Consider the following 15807-nt stretch of genomic DNA (forward strand, 5'->3'; position numbering starts at 1 on the left):
GGCAGTGCCTGCAGGCCTTGCTGACTGTCCTGCCTGTGGGGAGGGCCCAGTGGCATAAGCAGCGAAGGCCAGGTGCAGCAGGGCTGGGGCTGAGCATGCCATGCAGGTGACCATCAGTAGCTCCAGGTGTCTGTGGCCACATGCTGCCCAGGGGCTTCCTCCTCTGGGCCCCTCCTCCCGTCCTCCCTGGGGGAGGAAGTGGGGTGGGAGGCAGCTGCATCTTGGAGCCTACACAGGGCAGTGCCTGGTCCCACCCACAGGGGACCCTTTCTCCTGCTGAGTCACACATGGGCCAGCCCTGCCCCAGGAACCACCTCCGTAAGAAGAAAACTATTCTTGGCTTTTCCAACCCCTCACTTACTCCAGGCTGCCGATGAGCCAATGGCTCTTCTCGTTCCTTCCTGTCTGAGCCTAAGCCCCAGCGCTGGCAGGGTGCTGTCCTGAGAGGACCCTGTGCCACAGGATGCCCTGCAGCACCAGCTGGCTGGCTGGCAGGTGAGGGACCCCATGGCCTGAGGGGTGACGGCTCACCCAGCTCAGCTCACAGGACACAGGGACTCCTCCTCGCTCCCTTGGGGGGCCCTTTCTGTAGCTCCCCCTACTGAGGCAGGTAGCAGAGGGGCCACTGCCTGCAGGGGCCCACAAGTCAGGGATGAATGGCCTGTTGGCCCCTCCCAACAGCAGATCACCATTTCTGCTCGGGAAAAACACGAGGTGGAGGGCCCACCCTCTGACCAGTGTGGGCATCTCCCAGTGGGGCTCCAGCTGCCCGGTCATGGGACAAGACCCTGCGCAGGCTCAGGGGGTGGCGAGAGCCCAGCTGTCTTCAGCTGAGGGGACAGGGAGGCCTCTCCGAGGCCATGGTCCTATAATGGTGGGATGGGGAGGCGGGAGGAGCGGGAGCCCCGGGGGATGGGTTTCCAGGTGAAGCGACCTCCCCAGCAGAGGCTGGAGCAACCACACACGAGGCGAAGCATTTTAATTAATTTATTTATTTCTTTACACATAACTGAAAGTGATGTTACAGTACATAAGTTATTTACAACTGTGCAGTAATGTGTTGCAAAATAAATTATCTAGAAGGCAGCAAAAGTACATTGTGAATGTATATAAAACTGTACAGCGTTCGTTCGCGGATACTCTCTATAGGATTATTGGCTCTGTAGTGTTTCAAGTTACGTTCTCAGAAAGAGAAACAAAATGCCCAAGATTAAAGGAAAAAAATATACAAACCACGTGGATTTGACTCCATTAAAAACACTATTGGAGAGTCCTGGCTGAGTCCCTCTGTGGCCGGCAGGTGGCCCTCGCCTGGCACCAGCGACCTCAGTGTCCCAGCCTGTCCTGAGGACCGTGGCGGGCGGACACTCCTGCCCCTGACCAGAGGTCACTGTTGTGCGAGGTGGACGCCTCAGTCGTTTCCTTTAGTTGATCAGAGGGGAGCAGGGACTTCAAAAGCGCACTCCCCTGCTCCTCGGGTGCCTGCAGCTGGCTGGGAGGGACCCAGGTGCCCCTCTGGATGGGCCACGGTCTCCTCCTCCTGCAGGCCAATGAGGCACTGCAGCGTGGGGCCCGTTCTCCCTGCCACCGCTGCTAAAGACTCTGGTCTCCTGGCCTCCGGGCTGGTCTGGCAGGCGAGGCGTGTGGCCAGGTGCAGTCTCTGGGCTCCTCCCACCTGGCCGGCACGGTGCCCTCCTGCACCGCGGGCACGTCAGCAGCACTGGTGACTACGGCCCTTGCCGGTGTCCTGCGACTTTCCCCTGGTGTCACGCTGGCAGCAGCACAAAGTCATCGTTGACATCGACCATGGGCACGTAGAAAGAGGGAACCTCGTTCACACACAGTGACTTGTGCCCTGCGGGGTCCAGCTCCTGTGCCTTCAGCTGCCACTCCATCCTCTGCACGGCATTGAGGGCTGCGGCCTCGTGCTGCTGCCGCATCAGGAGGCAGGTCTGCAGGACACACACGGGTGAGGGTCCCAGATGCCACCCGTGGCCCCGGCTGCCTCTGTAGGGCAAGATGCACAGCAGGCTGCGGCCTGGACCTGACTGCCCATGGCCCACTGCCCTGTCAAGACACAGACCTTTCTGTAACTAGCCACGGTGCTGCTCATCGGGAAGACGGCCTCTCAGGATGGTCTGTGCCCCTGACTGCCCTGCGTCTACCACCCCGCCCCACGGCTGTGCTGCACTGGGGGTCTGCTAGGGCTTGAGAGCCACCACAGCAGCCCCTGAGGACTGGACAAGGCTGTGGCTGCAACATTCTTTATTTAAAATATTTTTTAGTTGTTGATGGACCTTTATTTTATTTATTAGATGCTGAGAATCAAACCCAGAGCCTCATGCATGCTAGGCAAGCGCTCTGCCACTGAGCCACAGCCCAGCCCCCCATTTCATCTTTCTAGTGCCTGAAGTTCCTCCTCTGCCTTCACAGCCCAAACTGAGCTACTGCCCAAGTGCACGTGTGGGCGGGGACCTGCAGGGCCACCCTGACGCCTGGACTTAAGGCGTCAGTTGCTGGACTTAAGGTGGACCACACCAGCTGACGCTCCCAGAACCTGCAGGGAGACAGCAGCAGCCCCAGCCCCTTGCATTCTTCTAAAGGTCATGTCATTTTTGGTTGTGAAACTAATGACTACACTGAACATCTTCTCACCAAGTTTGGCCATTTTATCTCCCTTTTCTTGGGCTACCTCCTTTAGATTCTTTTTTTCCCAGTCTACTTTTCTTGCAAAAGTTTGCATTAATAAAAAGTGGTGTAGAAATGCACAAAGCCTAATTCTCTTTCAGGTAGGGTCTCCCTGGGTCTTCTGTCAGCTGAGAGGACACAGGTAGAGAGGGTGCCGCAGCCCCCCACCCCACCCACAGGCTGTGTAAACCGCAGTGGCCTGAGCCAGGTGATGGCTGGGACCCAGGGCAGCTGAAACTGTAAAACTGGCAAGTCACATGGCTGCTAGTAGTGGCGTGCTGGTGGGGGGCGGGCAGGGCTGGCAAGGCATGCATGGTGTCCAGCCACCGGCCTGCAGCACCCACCTTCATACGGTCGTACTTGTCATCCACGTCCTGTAGCCAGGAGATGAACTGGCGGGCGTTGAAGCGATCTCGTACGGACTTGTTCTCGTCGCCCTGTCAATCAAACGAGGTGTGTCTGGAGGAAGAGGGCTGGGGAGGTGACCAGCAGAGGTGTGGTCACCTCAGGAGGTTACCCTGGTCCAGGGCCAAGGGGATGACCCCCCAGCCCCCATCTTCCCTGGAGAGGCTGTTCCTGGGCATCAGCGGCCCCCAGCAGCCACTCGGGACCTGCCCTAGCACAGCAGTGCTGACAGGGGCTGCGCCTCGGTGGGGCTTTCCAGTGGGGTGCTTTGTGTCCTGGGTGGGATGGAGTAAGGTCCCTCGACCCTAGTCTCCATTCCAGAGGCTCAAACAGATGGCACAGGGATCACACGAAGCTGCTGGTGTTGCCCGGGCAACCTCCCCACTTTCCAGAAACGCATCTCCCTTCTCTGAGGTGGGAGCTGCAGGCCCTGGGCAGCCTGGTTCTGCCCTCCCCACTGGCTTCCATGTCCTGTGGTCCTGACCGCTTCCTCCTCACCCAGAGTCCCACTTTCACCCCAACAAATGGGTCTGCACTTGTGGACCAGGCACAGGCACCCTTGGGAAGGAGGTGCCCAGCCTCCCCTGCATACCCTGGAAAGAACATGCCAAAGGCTCTCAGAACAGAAGGCCGGTGGCCTCTGTGCACCTCGTGCCCAGACTGTCAGCAAGGTACTACAGAAGAGGCCTCAGCCTGACCATCAGGAGACTGTCTTTTAGGCTGGGGCTGTGGTTCAGTGGTGGAGCGCTTGCCTAGCATGTGTGAGGTACTGGGTTCTATTCTCGGCACCACATAAAATAAACACATAAAGGTAGTATGTTTATCCACACTAATAAAAAAAAAAAAAAAAAAAAAAAAAAAGAGAGAGAGAGAACGTTCAAAAGAGACCCAGGAAATTACTTAGTGGTTTTTTCTTTTTGACGCAAAGAGCAAATATTCACTCCAAATTCCAAATATTCACTCTTTTAGTCCCCAGCTAACCTCTGCTTTACAGCTTCTTGACAAACTGCTTTGCTTTAAAGAAAACCTGTGTGTAACATAAATGGGAAAGCATCTACGTCTCAGGGTAGGGGAGCCTTAACACACTAGGAACGTTTTAACTGGAGCCCACCAAGGCTCTACTGCCAAGCCTCCGGGGCCCGTGGGACCCAGGGCATCCGTCTAGAGGTCCCAGCATAAAGCCATGGACACGGAAAGGTCAAGACACTGGAAACGCTCCCCAGGGCTGGGAGTCCCCAGGTGAGCTCTGGAGTATTGCCACGCAGTCAGTGACAGGCCACGGGCTGGAGGCCAGCACTCGAAGTGGGTGTGGGAGGCAAGGCAGTCCTGGGTCATGCAGCTCCAGCCTGCCCCAGGCCCAGCCAAGCACTGCTCACAGCAGGGGAAGGGCTTGCTGGCACAGCCTGGGCTGCACAGGTCCAGCTGCTTCTCAGCTGCAGGCTGAGCTGAGGTTCAGATGGGAAACCCCGACCCGCTGGGGCCTTCGATGGGGAGGGCAGCGGCTCACCCTGGCTTCGCAAGTGTCCCAGTGTGCCAAGTACGGGGAGCTGGGGCAGTCCTGATCCAAGCGTAGCACTTGGATTCGTGCTTGCTCTGCTGCCTGGCGTGTGAGGCCGGCCGGCTCCTCTAGGAAGGAGAGGTCCTGGGCCCCTGGCCCAGCTGGGTCACCCACCTGGCTCTCCAGAGGCATGTTGTAGACCTCAGAGTCCAGCAGCATCGTGCAGGCACTGAAAGGCACTGCCTGGTTGGCGATGGTCCTGGCCGCCCGGCAATGTACCCGTAGGATCTCCTGCTCACACGACACGATCAGCTTCTCCTGCGAGGGGGAGGAGGGGTGAGCGCAGGCCCCCAGCAGTGGCCCCCATGCCTGGACCTCCTCTTACCCGCTCGATGCTGTGCTGTAGACGCAGCTTTCCCCGCACCGTCTCCTGCTGCTTGAACAGCTCCTTCAGGGGCTCCGCCAGGGAAGGCGGGGGTGCAATCTGCATGCACAAGGGGAATGGGTCAGTGGGGCCGGAGCCCTGCCCAGAGCACCCACCCACCCAGGCACCTCCTGAGAAGCACCTCTGACCCTGCACAGCAAGGAGACGGTGAGGGAGAAGGCAGGGCACACAGCACCTGCTGGCAAGGGGGAGGAGAGAGAGGTGTGCGTACCCTATGTGCCAAAGCAGCACAGCAGGAGTAGGGAGCCCCGTAGGGTCCAGTGAGGGCCTACGCACCCAAAAATGGAACCTGGACGCCAGTGCCTGAGGCTGCCTGGCTGCTGAGAAGGGAAGAGAGCCCACCCCAGTCCCCATGGGGGAGGCTCTGAGGCTGACCATGGTAGCCAGACACCAGCAGGCAAGCGTGTACACCACAGGTGACGAGGAACAGGCCTCCTCTCTTAGGAATTGGAGGCCAGGCTCCCAGAGCTGGCACACAAAAAACCCGCAGTGTGCACAGGACCTGGGCAGATGTGTGGTGCCTGCTCCGACCATGGAAGGAACTGGCAGAGAAGGCAAGGCTGGGGCGGGCCGGAGGGCATGTGCAATAGACAGTGGCAGCTGCAGGCCCTGGGCAGCCTGGTGACATGCGATGATGCTGAGATCGACCACAGGCCCATGGAGGCCCCCGCTGACAGCAGAGCCCTGAGCAGCGAGACCCTGAGGCATGGACAGGCCCAGCTGCAGGAAGCACAGCAGAAACACTGCTGCAGGGCGGTGTTGGGGCAAGAGTGAGGAAGGGGCCACATCAGCCCGAAGTCCTCCGAGACTGGGACAAATGAGAAGACGACAGCGCTTCTGGCAGAGAAGCCCGGCCCAGGCACCCGACCCAACGGCTTCAGATTAGTCCCAATGACCAGAGGCCAGACACCAGAAACCCTCCAGCGGTGCCCAGGACCAGGCCGTGACGATGGGGATCCAGCCCCTGACACGGGTCTCGGTCCCATCACAGGACACTTGTACAGACGATCGGCACTGCCCAAGAGGGTCTTGTGCCCACCACAGGCCCCGTCCAGCACTGAACCAGATCTCCCACAGACAGCACCAGGATGGCTCTACAAGCATTCTGAGGCTCTGAGTTGTGGGCCTCTCTGTGAATCTAAGATCATTTCAAAACAGAAGATGCAGCTAGGTCTCTGCAGCCTTCAGACCTCGCCCATCTCGTCCCCCGATGGGCCCCGATGGGTTGAGGGACTTGGATGTGCCAGGATACCCGACACAGCCGCAGGCGTGTGCCTGCTTCACCCAAGGGTCTGCAGGATGAGGTGGAGACAGGGAGGAGCCCACACTGAAGGCTGGGCTGTGGGAAGGGCTACCACAACCTTTGGTCCTTTACTTTCCCTCCAATTTCTCACAGCAGCCCCGTCACTCTGTTTGGGTAATGGAGACATAAATGCAACCACAGAAAGTAGGAAGAGGTCTTACTGAACAGACACTTCAGACCTGACTTGTCTGAGTGCAGGGGCCCACACCATCATCTGTGCGGGCCTCCTGCAGGGTTCAGGGTTCAGGGCTCAGCGCTCCTGGATGCCCCTTGGGGGAACACGTGGTTGCAACATGGCCTGGCCCTGCTGCTGCTGAACTCAACCCCTTCCAGGAAAACCCAGGAGAAGCCCACACCCAACACCCACCCTCGCTCAGAGGGGACACCCGGCAGCTGTGCCTCCTGTCCAGCAGCAGCCTCTGAGGGAGCAAGGCCCTGCAGCACCGTCTTCCTCATTCCACCTGCAGGTCAGAAGGCCTCTGCTCTGCAACCAGGACGGAGTCCAGCCAGGCCCAGAGAGTCAACAACAGAAGCCCTGGCTTTTCCTCCATGGGTAGGTGGCCACACAGAAAGTCAGCTCTGCAGTGAGGGGAGAGGCCCCAGGGGCCTGGGGGCTCACGGCCGGAGATGGAGAAGAGCTTCCTTTGCCTCTGCAGTTGAGAGGACCCCAGAGGACAAGTGGGAAGCAGCCTGTCTAGGAAGGCCCAGGCCCTGGTAGGGCTTGACACGCTGTGGGGAGCCTGCTGGAGAGGCGCAGGGGAGACGGGCAGAGCAGGTGGGACCCACTGAGGTGAGACTCTGCTGAGGCTTTCCATGTGAAGGGCAGTCCCAGCAGCGAGCCACAAAGATGGGCTGTGCAGGGGTGCCCACCAGGACCCCACCGCTCAGAGAACAGCTGCAGAAATGCTGGGGCTGAGGGCTGGGGGCCAGGGGCCAGCCATCCATGGAGGCACGGACCCTGGCAGCTCTCCTGATCCCGGAGGCCGTGAGGTGGCCCCAGAGACCTATGCCAGGGTGTGCGCGTGCAGGCAGGCAGGCAGGCAGGGTGGTACTCACCACAGGGATATGCAGCTTGCTGAGCGGCTTGCCGTCCAGGAGGTAGGACCCGGTGTAGGTGACGTACTCGGCGTAGCACTGGGGTGCCTGGGGCGTGATGTAGCAGAGGATCTTGCGCTTCTCCTCAATCTTCTTTCGGATCTGGAGGTACTCGAAGTAGGGGTTGGACCTGTCGCTGTGGTAGGGCTCAATGTCGTCCAGCTTGATGGCGTCCACAATGGCGGCCAGCGTCTGCTGGATGACCTCCCGCGTCTGCTGCGTGCTTGTGTTCAGCTGCTGCTGCAGCTGCTGGCTGGAGCGCTGGAAGCGGCGCTTGCGGGGGTGCTGGGCCTGGGCATCCTCCTCCTCAGAGGCACGGCCTTTGGCCCTGGCAGCTGGGGTGGGCGTGGGGGCGGGCTCCTTATCCGTAGGAGGCGTGCTCTGCTTGCTCTGGCTGGCCAGCATCTGAGCGCGGTTCCTGGTCATGCGCTGAGGGACCTCCTCCACCTTGGGGGCTTTCGGGGGCTCGGCCGTGGGCTTGGGCTCTGGATCCGTAGCTTCTGGCTGGAGGCTGCCTGGGGGCCCCTCTACAGGGATGGCAGCAGGGGTGACCTCAGCACTGTCGGGCGTCTGTGCCGTGCCATCGGTGGCAGGGCCGTCGGGTGCATGATGGGGAGTGGTGGAGGGGTCCTCAGTCTTGGTCTCCTCAGCTCCGCCCCCCAGGGGACACTGTTCGGGAGGGCCGGGGGCCAGTGCCGAGCCAGAGTCCAAGTCCTCGGGGGTCCTCTCGCCTGTCACAGTCTCTGCCTCTACCGCGGCTTCGAGAACCACGTCCAGCTTTGGCTCCTCTGAGGGCTCAGACTCGGCGGGAAGTGGGGGAGAGGCCTGGTCAGGAGGCAGTATGGGCTGCCCCTCAGCCCCAGGGGCGCTCTCCTCTGGTGGGACGGGACTCCCTTCCACGGGCTCAGTCTCGACATCTGAGGAGTCTTTGGGCTGGAGGGGGAGATCGGGCAGCGAGAAGGGCCCCAGGTCCAGGTCATCCTCGGGGCTGGTGAAGGCGTCATGCCAGGGCACTGGCTCGCCCTGGCTGAGGGCAGACAGGCTGTGGCCACCGTCCAGGAAGCTGCTTTCCAGGGTCCCCAGAGCCTCCACTTGGGTCACCGTGGTGACACATGTGGGCTCAGGGGCCACGTCAAGGGGTGCCTCAGGAAGTGACTTGCAGCCACTGAAGAAAGACTCCAGTCTGGCAGGGGTGGCATACGCAGTGGCCCCTTCTGTGGTGGAGACGGCCACAGAGATGGCTCCCGCCCCATCGTCTTTGACCTCCTCCAGGCCCGGTTCGGTGGCTGGCAAGGGGTAGGAGCTGGGGGATACGGGGTACGGGGGCTCTGAGGTGCTGAAGGGTCCTGGAACAGTGGTATGCAGGGTCTCTGCAGGACAGAAGTGTTTGGGGGACTCTGGGAACCTCTGTGGAGACTTCAGCAGAAGGTCGGAGCCCACGGGCCAGGTGACGGGGTTTTCAGAGGCACTGGCCACCAAGGTGGAGGAAAGGGTCTGCTCCGCGGCAGGATGGGCCCACTCGACCGGCTCCTCGGTGATGACAGCGTTGAAGGGGCCCTCGTCCAAGGGCTCCAGGTAGCTGGGCTCTGGAGGGATGATGGCTGCTGTGGCCTGCTGGTCCTCTGTGGCATCCAGAGGAAGGCCCAGGTCCGGGGGCAGGGCCCCCTCGATGGCTGGGGCCAAGAGGTTGCCCCTAGCGGCAGGGGAGGGCTTGGCTGGTAGCCCAGGGAACACGGCCTCTGGGGAAGGTGCGCTGCTGACCGTGGCCGCTTTGGGTGAGGGGAGGCCATAGTCAGGGGAGTAGTAGCCAGGGGACAGGCAGGCAAACTTCTCTGCTGGAACAGGTGGCAGGGCAGCCTTGTCCTCCATCAAGTGCTGGCCGGGAGAGTCGAAGCTGGAGGCGGCAGGAACACTCTGCTGTCTGAACAGCTTGTCCCCCACACTGAACTCCTCCTCAGGGGTTCTCCTGATGTCCACGGAGATGGAGCGGTACAGGTTTGTGGGGACGGGCCTCGTGGGCGTCTGGCCCGGGTGCTCTGAAGCCCCACTTGAGGCCACAGAAAACCTGTCGTAGAGCGGGGGGGAGCAGGCGCTGGTGGTGGGCAGCGGGTGCTGGGTGTCGGTACAGTCGAACACCAGGTCGGGGTAGTCGTCGGCACTGCAGGATGGGGTCCGGGGCGTGTGCAGCTCCTCGTAGCTGGGACCCGACACCAGCGAGGTGGGAGTGGGCACCCCGGCAGGCCGGCTCTGCTCGGGCCGGGGCGAGGCAGGCAGGGCCTCCTTCAGGGGCGGCCCTGCTGACCAGTCTTTGGCCTCGGCACCCAGTCCTGGCGGAGGCTTGCTTTCAGGAACAGGTGGCGTCGCAGCTGACTCCTTGGCCTTCTTCTCTTTGAAGGGCGGGTCCAGCCCCAGGGGCTTCTTGGGCGCGGCATCCAGGCCCTTCTTGCGCGTGTCATCCGCGGGCTTTGCCTTTTCCCGGAGCCTGGGGTCCCCAGACCTGTGCCGCAGCTTCTCCATCTGCCGCATGCGCTCCTTGTGCCGCTTGTGCCGCTCCTCAATCTCCAGGTCCTTTTGCGACAGCATCCGCTCAAAGCTGGTCATCATCAGGTCGCCGTCCCCCAGCAGCTTCTCCCGGGGCCTGGCGTCCTTCTTGCCTGGGTCTCTGGGTGGTGGGAGCTTGTCCATGCCGTTGCTGATCTTGGTGGGGTCGCCCCTCTCCTTCTCTGTGCCCTCCCGGGGCTTTTCCTTGGGCTTGGCCTCACCCAGCTTTAGGGACTCCTCCCTGCCCTTCTCCTTGTCGCGGACGGTGGGCCGCGGCTCCTCCTTGTGGTGCCTGTCCCTGTGCTTGTCCTTCTCCTCCCGCCACCGCTCCCTGTGCTTCTCCCTCCTCCTCTTCTCCTTCAGGGAGCCGAGGGCACTGGACCCGAAAGGCTTCAGCTCCTTCTCCACTTTCTTGGGAGGCTCCCTCTCGGGCTCGCTCCTCTCTCTCTTCTCAGAAAACCCGTCGGTGGCCTTGTCCAGCTCCTCCTCGCCGTCCACCTTCACAGCGTAGGCGATGCCATAGGCCTCGGCGTCCAGGAAGTCCTTCTCGTACTGGCCGGGCTCCCTCCTGCCCCCGTCCTTGTAGTCCTCGGCCTTCTCCTTCCTCTCGGCCTTCTCCTTCTTGGCCCGCTCGCGTTCGTGGCTCTTCTTGGAGGAGGAGGAGGAGTGCCGGTGCCGCTCCTTCTCCCTCAGCCTCTCTGCCAGGCAGGGGCCCTCCCGGGCCTTGTCCTCCAGCGGCTCTGAGAAGGACACCTCTAGGAGGGCGCTCAGGCCGGGCTCGGGGCCGCGGTCTGCAAAGCTGTCGGAGGAGCCCTCGCTGGCCTTGTCGTGCGCCTCCTCCCTGCCCTCCTGCAGCGCCTCCTCCTCCAGCCGCTCCAGCAGGCTGCGCTCCGCCTCCGCGCCCCTCGAGGCCCTCCGCTCCCGGTCCGGCTTCTCCTTGTGCTTGCCCTTGGCCCTGTCCTCCCCGGGATGCTTCCTCTCCACCTTCTCGGGTGGCCTCTGCCTGCTTCGCCTCTCCTGGGTGGCGTCGGCCAGGACCCGGTCCTTGCGGTCCTTGTCCCTCTTCTCTCTGTGCTTCTCCAAGGCCTTCTCCTTCTTGTCTCTGCCTGCTTCGGGGGCACCCCTGTCCTTCCTCTTCTCTTTGGGCTCCTTGTCCCGGGGCTTTTCGTGGGGCCTGTCGGAGGGGCACTTCCTGTGCCTGTCTGCAACGGGCGGCTCCCTCCCGTCCTCCCTCTCCTGGAGGGCGTCCGCCCTGGGGGCCTCGCAGGCCTCCCCTGCCCGCAGCCCGCTGGCCAGGTACTCCTCTTTCTCGTCCTCGCTTTCGTCCGTGAAGATGTCTGCGATGTACCAGCTCTTCTCTTTCCCCTTCTTTTCCTCTCTCTTTTCAGAGGAGTCCTCGCAGGCGGCTGCAGGGAAGGCCTTGTCCTTCCTCTCCCGGGCCTGGTCGAGGCCCGCCCTCCTGTCTCGGTCTCTGCCGTGTGTGTCCTTGTCCTTGTGCTTCTCCTTGCCATCCTTCCTCTCCTTGAGGCATCTGTCAAAGTCTCTGTCCTTCGGACACTTCTCGCCTCGGTCCCTGTCGCTGGACTTGTCCTTGTGCCTCTCGGAGCGAGCCTTCTCCTTCTTCTCCTTCTCCCGAGCTGCGTGGTGCCGCTCCCAGGACTCCAGGCTCTTGGCGAGGTCGCAGTCGGGCTTGTCCTTGAAGGCGCCCTCGCAGCCACACTCCTTCAGCTCCTCCCTGTGCGGCTCCTCTGGCCGCAGGCGGACATCCTTCCGCTCCCTGGAGCCCTCCAGGGCATCTCTCCGGTCCCGTGGGTCCCGTGTGCCTTCCGAGGACTCTCTCCTCTTCTTGTCCTTGTCGGGGAGGTAGCTGGGAAGGCTCCGGTGCTTCTCCACCTGGTCCCTCCTCTTCTCCGAGCTCTTGTCCAAGTAGTCCCGGTCCTTCTTTCGGAAGAAAGAGTCTCTGAGATCTCGTTTTTCCCGGGCCTTGTTGTCCCTCTTCTTCTCCTTACTGTCCTCTTTCACCGTTTCCAAGATAAGTTTGGCCACAGAGTCACTCTTGATGTCCCTGTAATCTGTCACTGGGGAGTCCCAGCTGTCCTCCCCTTTGAAGTCAAAGGAGGAGTCGGAGAGGTCTGAAAACCACCTGTCCTGCTGGTCGTCGGACAGGCTGAGCTTGGTGTCCTCGCTCTCCAGGAAGTGGCCCCGGTGGCAGCAGTCGTCGAAGGCTGCGTCCTCCCTGTAGGCCTTCTCCCTCCGGAGCCTCTCCTTGTCCTCCTTCAGGGCCTTCTCCTTGGCCTCGCCCTTCTTCTCGGGCTTGGGGGGCCGGTCCCGGGCCTTCTTCTTCCTCTCCTCCTTATACGGCCGCAGCCTCTCTTCCTTGGGGGACTTCTCCTTGCCCAGCCTCTCCCGCTCAGCCCTGCCAGCCCGGTCCTTTTCCTCCCGGAAGGCCCTGCCGCCGTCCCTGCCCACGTCCTTGATCCTCTTCAGTGGCTTCTCGTCTCTGAAGAGCCACTCCTTGTCCTCAGGCTTGGTCCTGCCCAGCCTCTCCTCCCTCTTGAGGTGGTCTCGGTCATGCTTCAACACCCGCAGCCTGCCCTCCGCGGAGACGTCGCTGTCCAGGAGGGCGGCCTTGTCGGCCTTGGGCCTGGGGTCCTCGTACTCGTAGGTGAAGCTTTTCAGCTTCAGCTCCTGGCCGGGGCACTGCCCCTTCTCCTTGTTTTTGTGTCTGTGTTTCGTCTTGTGTTTCTTGACGACTTTTCCCTCCTTGTCTAGCTTGGGCACGGCGCCGTCCACGCTGGGGTGGAAGCCGCCCCTCTTCTCGGGAGCCATGCTCTGCAGGCTGCCCCTCTTGCGATGCTCCTGCTTCCTCCTTGCGGGCTTTAGGGACTCCACGCTGGAGCCCTCGGAGGAGCAGTCCGACTCGCTTGTCAGGCCAGTGCCTGATGAGTCCGACAGCGAGCTGACCTGTGACCAGGCAGGGGAGGACACGGCCTTCCAGCTGTCCGCGCGCCAGTGCTTGCTGTGCTGGTCGGCGTGGCTGGTGCCATGGGACGAGGTGGAGGAGGCTGACAGCGAGCTGAAGAGCGATGGGTCCTTCAGCACCAGGGGGGAGCCCCTGCGGCAGCCCGTGCTCCCCACCGAGTCCCCGTCCTCCTCGCTCTCAGAGGATGCGCGCTCGGACCCGGAGGAGCACAGCTTGTCACTCCTCTTCCCAGGCCGCACCTCCTTGCCCCGGGCCTCCTTCTTCCGCTTCTTCTTCACTTTGCTCTTCTCCTTCTGCTGCCTGGGCGCAGGGGGATCGCGGGCCTTCGAGCCGGGCAGGACTGTGTGCGCTGAGAGCCTCAGCTTCTCCCCCGCGCCCACAGCCAGGCCGGCATCCTCCTCGTCTGAGGTGTCGGACAGGATGCGATGGGCGGCTTTCTTTGGCGCGGTGGTGCTGTTCTTGGCATAGCTCTTGACCTCCATCTTGGGGATTGACACGAAGCTGCTGGCCTTGGGTTCTTTCCTATAGTCTTTCTTCAGCAGATGCTTGTCGTCCACGGGAGGGACCCTGTCCTGCTCATCGTCCTCATCAAACTCATACTCGTCCTTGACAGGCGTCACAGTCTTCTGAGGCTCTGGGTTCTTGGCCTTGAGCTTCAGGCCCTTCTCAAACTCGGAGTCTGTGTTGTTGCCATCAACTGAGCTGGAAGGTGCAAAGGATGGGGCGTCCTCCTCCTCGGAGCTCTCTGTGGGGACAGGAAGGGAGAGGTCAGGCAGGCTCAGAGCCACTCTCCCAGATCAGGGTGGGGCAGCTCTGCCGCTGGAGCAAGGAAGGGCCTCCCCGGATGCGTGGTCACCCAGGAGGGCAGGGCTGGCCAGCCCCTGCTTCTGGAGAAGCACGTCATTTGATCTATCCCATCTGAGGCCAGCCACAGCAGAGGGAACCGAGAAGTCTGCTCAGAGGTGGGGCTGGCCTCCCGGCAGAGACCGCGGCTTTTCGGCAGCCAGGCCCCAGGTGTGGCTCCTGCAGTCCGGAGTTCCTGAAGGCGCCAGGCCCCCAGGAGGCTGGGAGACCCTGCGTGGCCATCTGCAGGGAAACACCACATGCAGATGCTGCAGGGCTGCCCGTGGCAGGGGAGGCCCGCCCCGCTGTCCGCCCACAGCCAGGCTTACCTGTGGAGCTCTCCTCGCTGGAGGTGTACGTGCCTTTGCCCAGCAGCAGGTTCACCATAGTTGGGGAGTTGGCAACTTTCAGCGGGGTCTCCCCTTTCCTGTTGCTCTGCTGAGGGTTTCCTCCATACCGCAGCAACAACTTTACCACCTGCAAGACACGACAGCCACGTCAGGGAGCCTCTCGGCCAACACAGGATTCCCCTGGAGGACCGCTCCGCCCAGCAGCCGGCCATTCAGTGCCCTTCAGCAGCCGCTGGCCGTGTCCCTGGGTGCACCCTGCTGGCCGTCCTCTTCCACAGGAGGGCTCTTCCGCCCTCACTGCCTTCCATTTTTCTCTGGTGCTCCTCTGCAAGTTGTGCACCGCTTCCTGGAATCTTCTCAGCAAGACCCCCCTCCCGCCACAGTGAGCCCAGCAGCGGGTGGGGTCCACAGGTGCGCAGCTCTGGTGGGTGGAGGAGATCATGGGGTACAGAATAGAGGGAACAAAGACAAAGTTTCTGCAAGCTGGTTTATTTATTTTCATTTACATTGGAAAATAAGGCCATCTCTTCCTTGCTTGGAGTCACATGGAGGGTGGCTATGAGGGACAGAAGTGCTCTGGTGGTGTGCGACAGCCTGGTTCAATCATTACGATCAGCAACCTGTGTCTCATCTGCCTGCGCCACCAGGTGCTCACAATGGCTGTCTCCTCTCTCAGCTCCCAGTGGCCGCACGTCAGCAGCACCTACACATCTGCGTTTGCAGCTGCGGCTACGACAGAGGGCATGACCCACCTCAGGTCTGGGGAGCCAGTCTCGTTGGCTTGGCCTCCTTCCTCAGGTGGCTGATGGCCAAAGTGGGTTCCTGGCTATATCTCGCTGGTGGAGGTCACCAGCTGCCTCAGCCTTGGGCCTACCCTAAGGCCAACACAGGCCAAGTCCCTCCTGTCCCTTCTGCCTCCTGTCCCCAGCAGGCCTCCCCAAAGGGCCACCATCCTGCCAGCCTCCCTATTTCCACAGTGGCTGACACATCCCAGGAGTGCAGAGGTCCAGACTGTGACCCCCTCTACTCTTAGCCAGGTTCACTTCAGACTCACACCTGCCCACCCCCAGAAAGTTTTTCTTAGTAAATCTCAGATACTTTATTTTCTACTGAAGTCCCTTTCTCTAAAATGACCCTTTTGAAAAAACAAACAAGCTGGGTGTAGTAGCTACACCCAGAGTCCCAACTACTAGGGAGGCAGGAGGATCACAAGTTCAAGGCCAGCCTCAATAATTCAGCAAGGCCCTATCTCAAAATGAGAAGAGCTATGGCTGTGGCTCAGTGGTTAAGCACCCCTGGGTTCAAGGCCCAGTATGGGAGGAAAGAAAGGGCACAAAAACAAAGCCCCCAAAACGCGCTATGACGCCATCCTCTCAACCTACCACTGGAACAGCAGCTCCTCTGTCAAACATGGGGCCAAAGTCAAGACCTCCCTAGGAACCCTCCTGGCCGCCCCTCCCTTGCAGCAACCCCTCTCCCCAGAGTCATGGCTTCCTGAAACCCTTCCAGAACAGCCAGGCAGGGGCTGCTCTGTAGGAACACCAAGAACTCGGCAGATGTGGTACGTGCCAAGGCACCGCCATCCTCACCTGCCAGGACTGTCCTGCCTGTGGCTGTGGCTCAAGGGGCTCTGGCAAAGGTGTCCCCTCAGCAGGA

The 15807-nt window shown here is 61.4% G+C and overlaps 1 protein-coding gene across 7 annotated transcripts in view; it reads right to left on the bottom strand.

Moving 5' to 3' along the window:
• Positions 1-976: 976 nt before the first annotated feature.
• The window catches only part of ANKRD11 (ankyrin repeat domain containing 11), a 158896-nt gene continuing 144065 nt past the window's right edge, over positions 977-15807 (bottom strand). For 6 of the 7 annotated variants that reach the window (XM_081273576.1, XM_081273577.1, XM_081273574.1 and 3 more), the window contains 6 exons: positions 14131-14278; positions 7396-13703; positions 4977-5075; positions 4766-4909; positions 3033-3125; positions 977-1952 (listed from right to left, as the gene is read on the bottom strand). In XM_081273576.1, coding sequence (XP_081129702.1) covers positions 1767-1952; positions 3033-3125; positions 4766-4909; positions 4977-5075; positions 7396-13703; positions 14131-14278 — 6978 coding nt within the window. In that variant the 3' untranslated portion in view covers positions 977-1766. Of the gene's footprint in view, positions 1953-3032; positions 3126-4765; positions 4910-4976; positions 5076-6776; positions 6801-7395; positions 13704-14130; positions 14279-15807 lie in introns of those variants that run through there. The other variant, XM_081273580.1, reaches the window with a different exon arrangement.

The sequence above is a fragment of the Spermophilus citellus genome (assembly GCF_964194105.1).
Source record: "Spermophilus citellus genome assembly, chromosome: 18".
Lineage (NCBI taxonomy): Eukaryota > Metazoa > Chordata > Mammalia > Rodentia > Sciuridae > Spermophilus > Spermophilus citellus.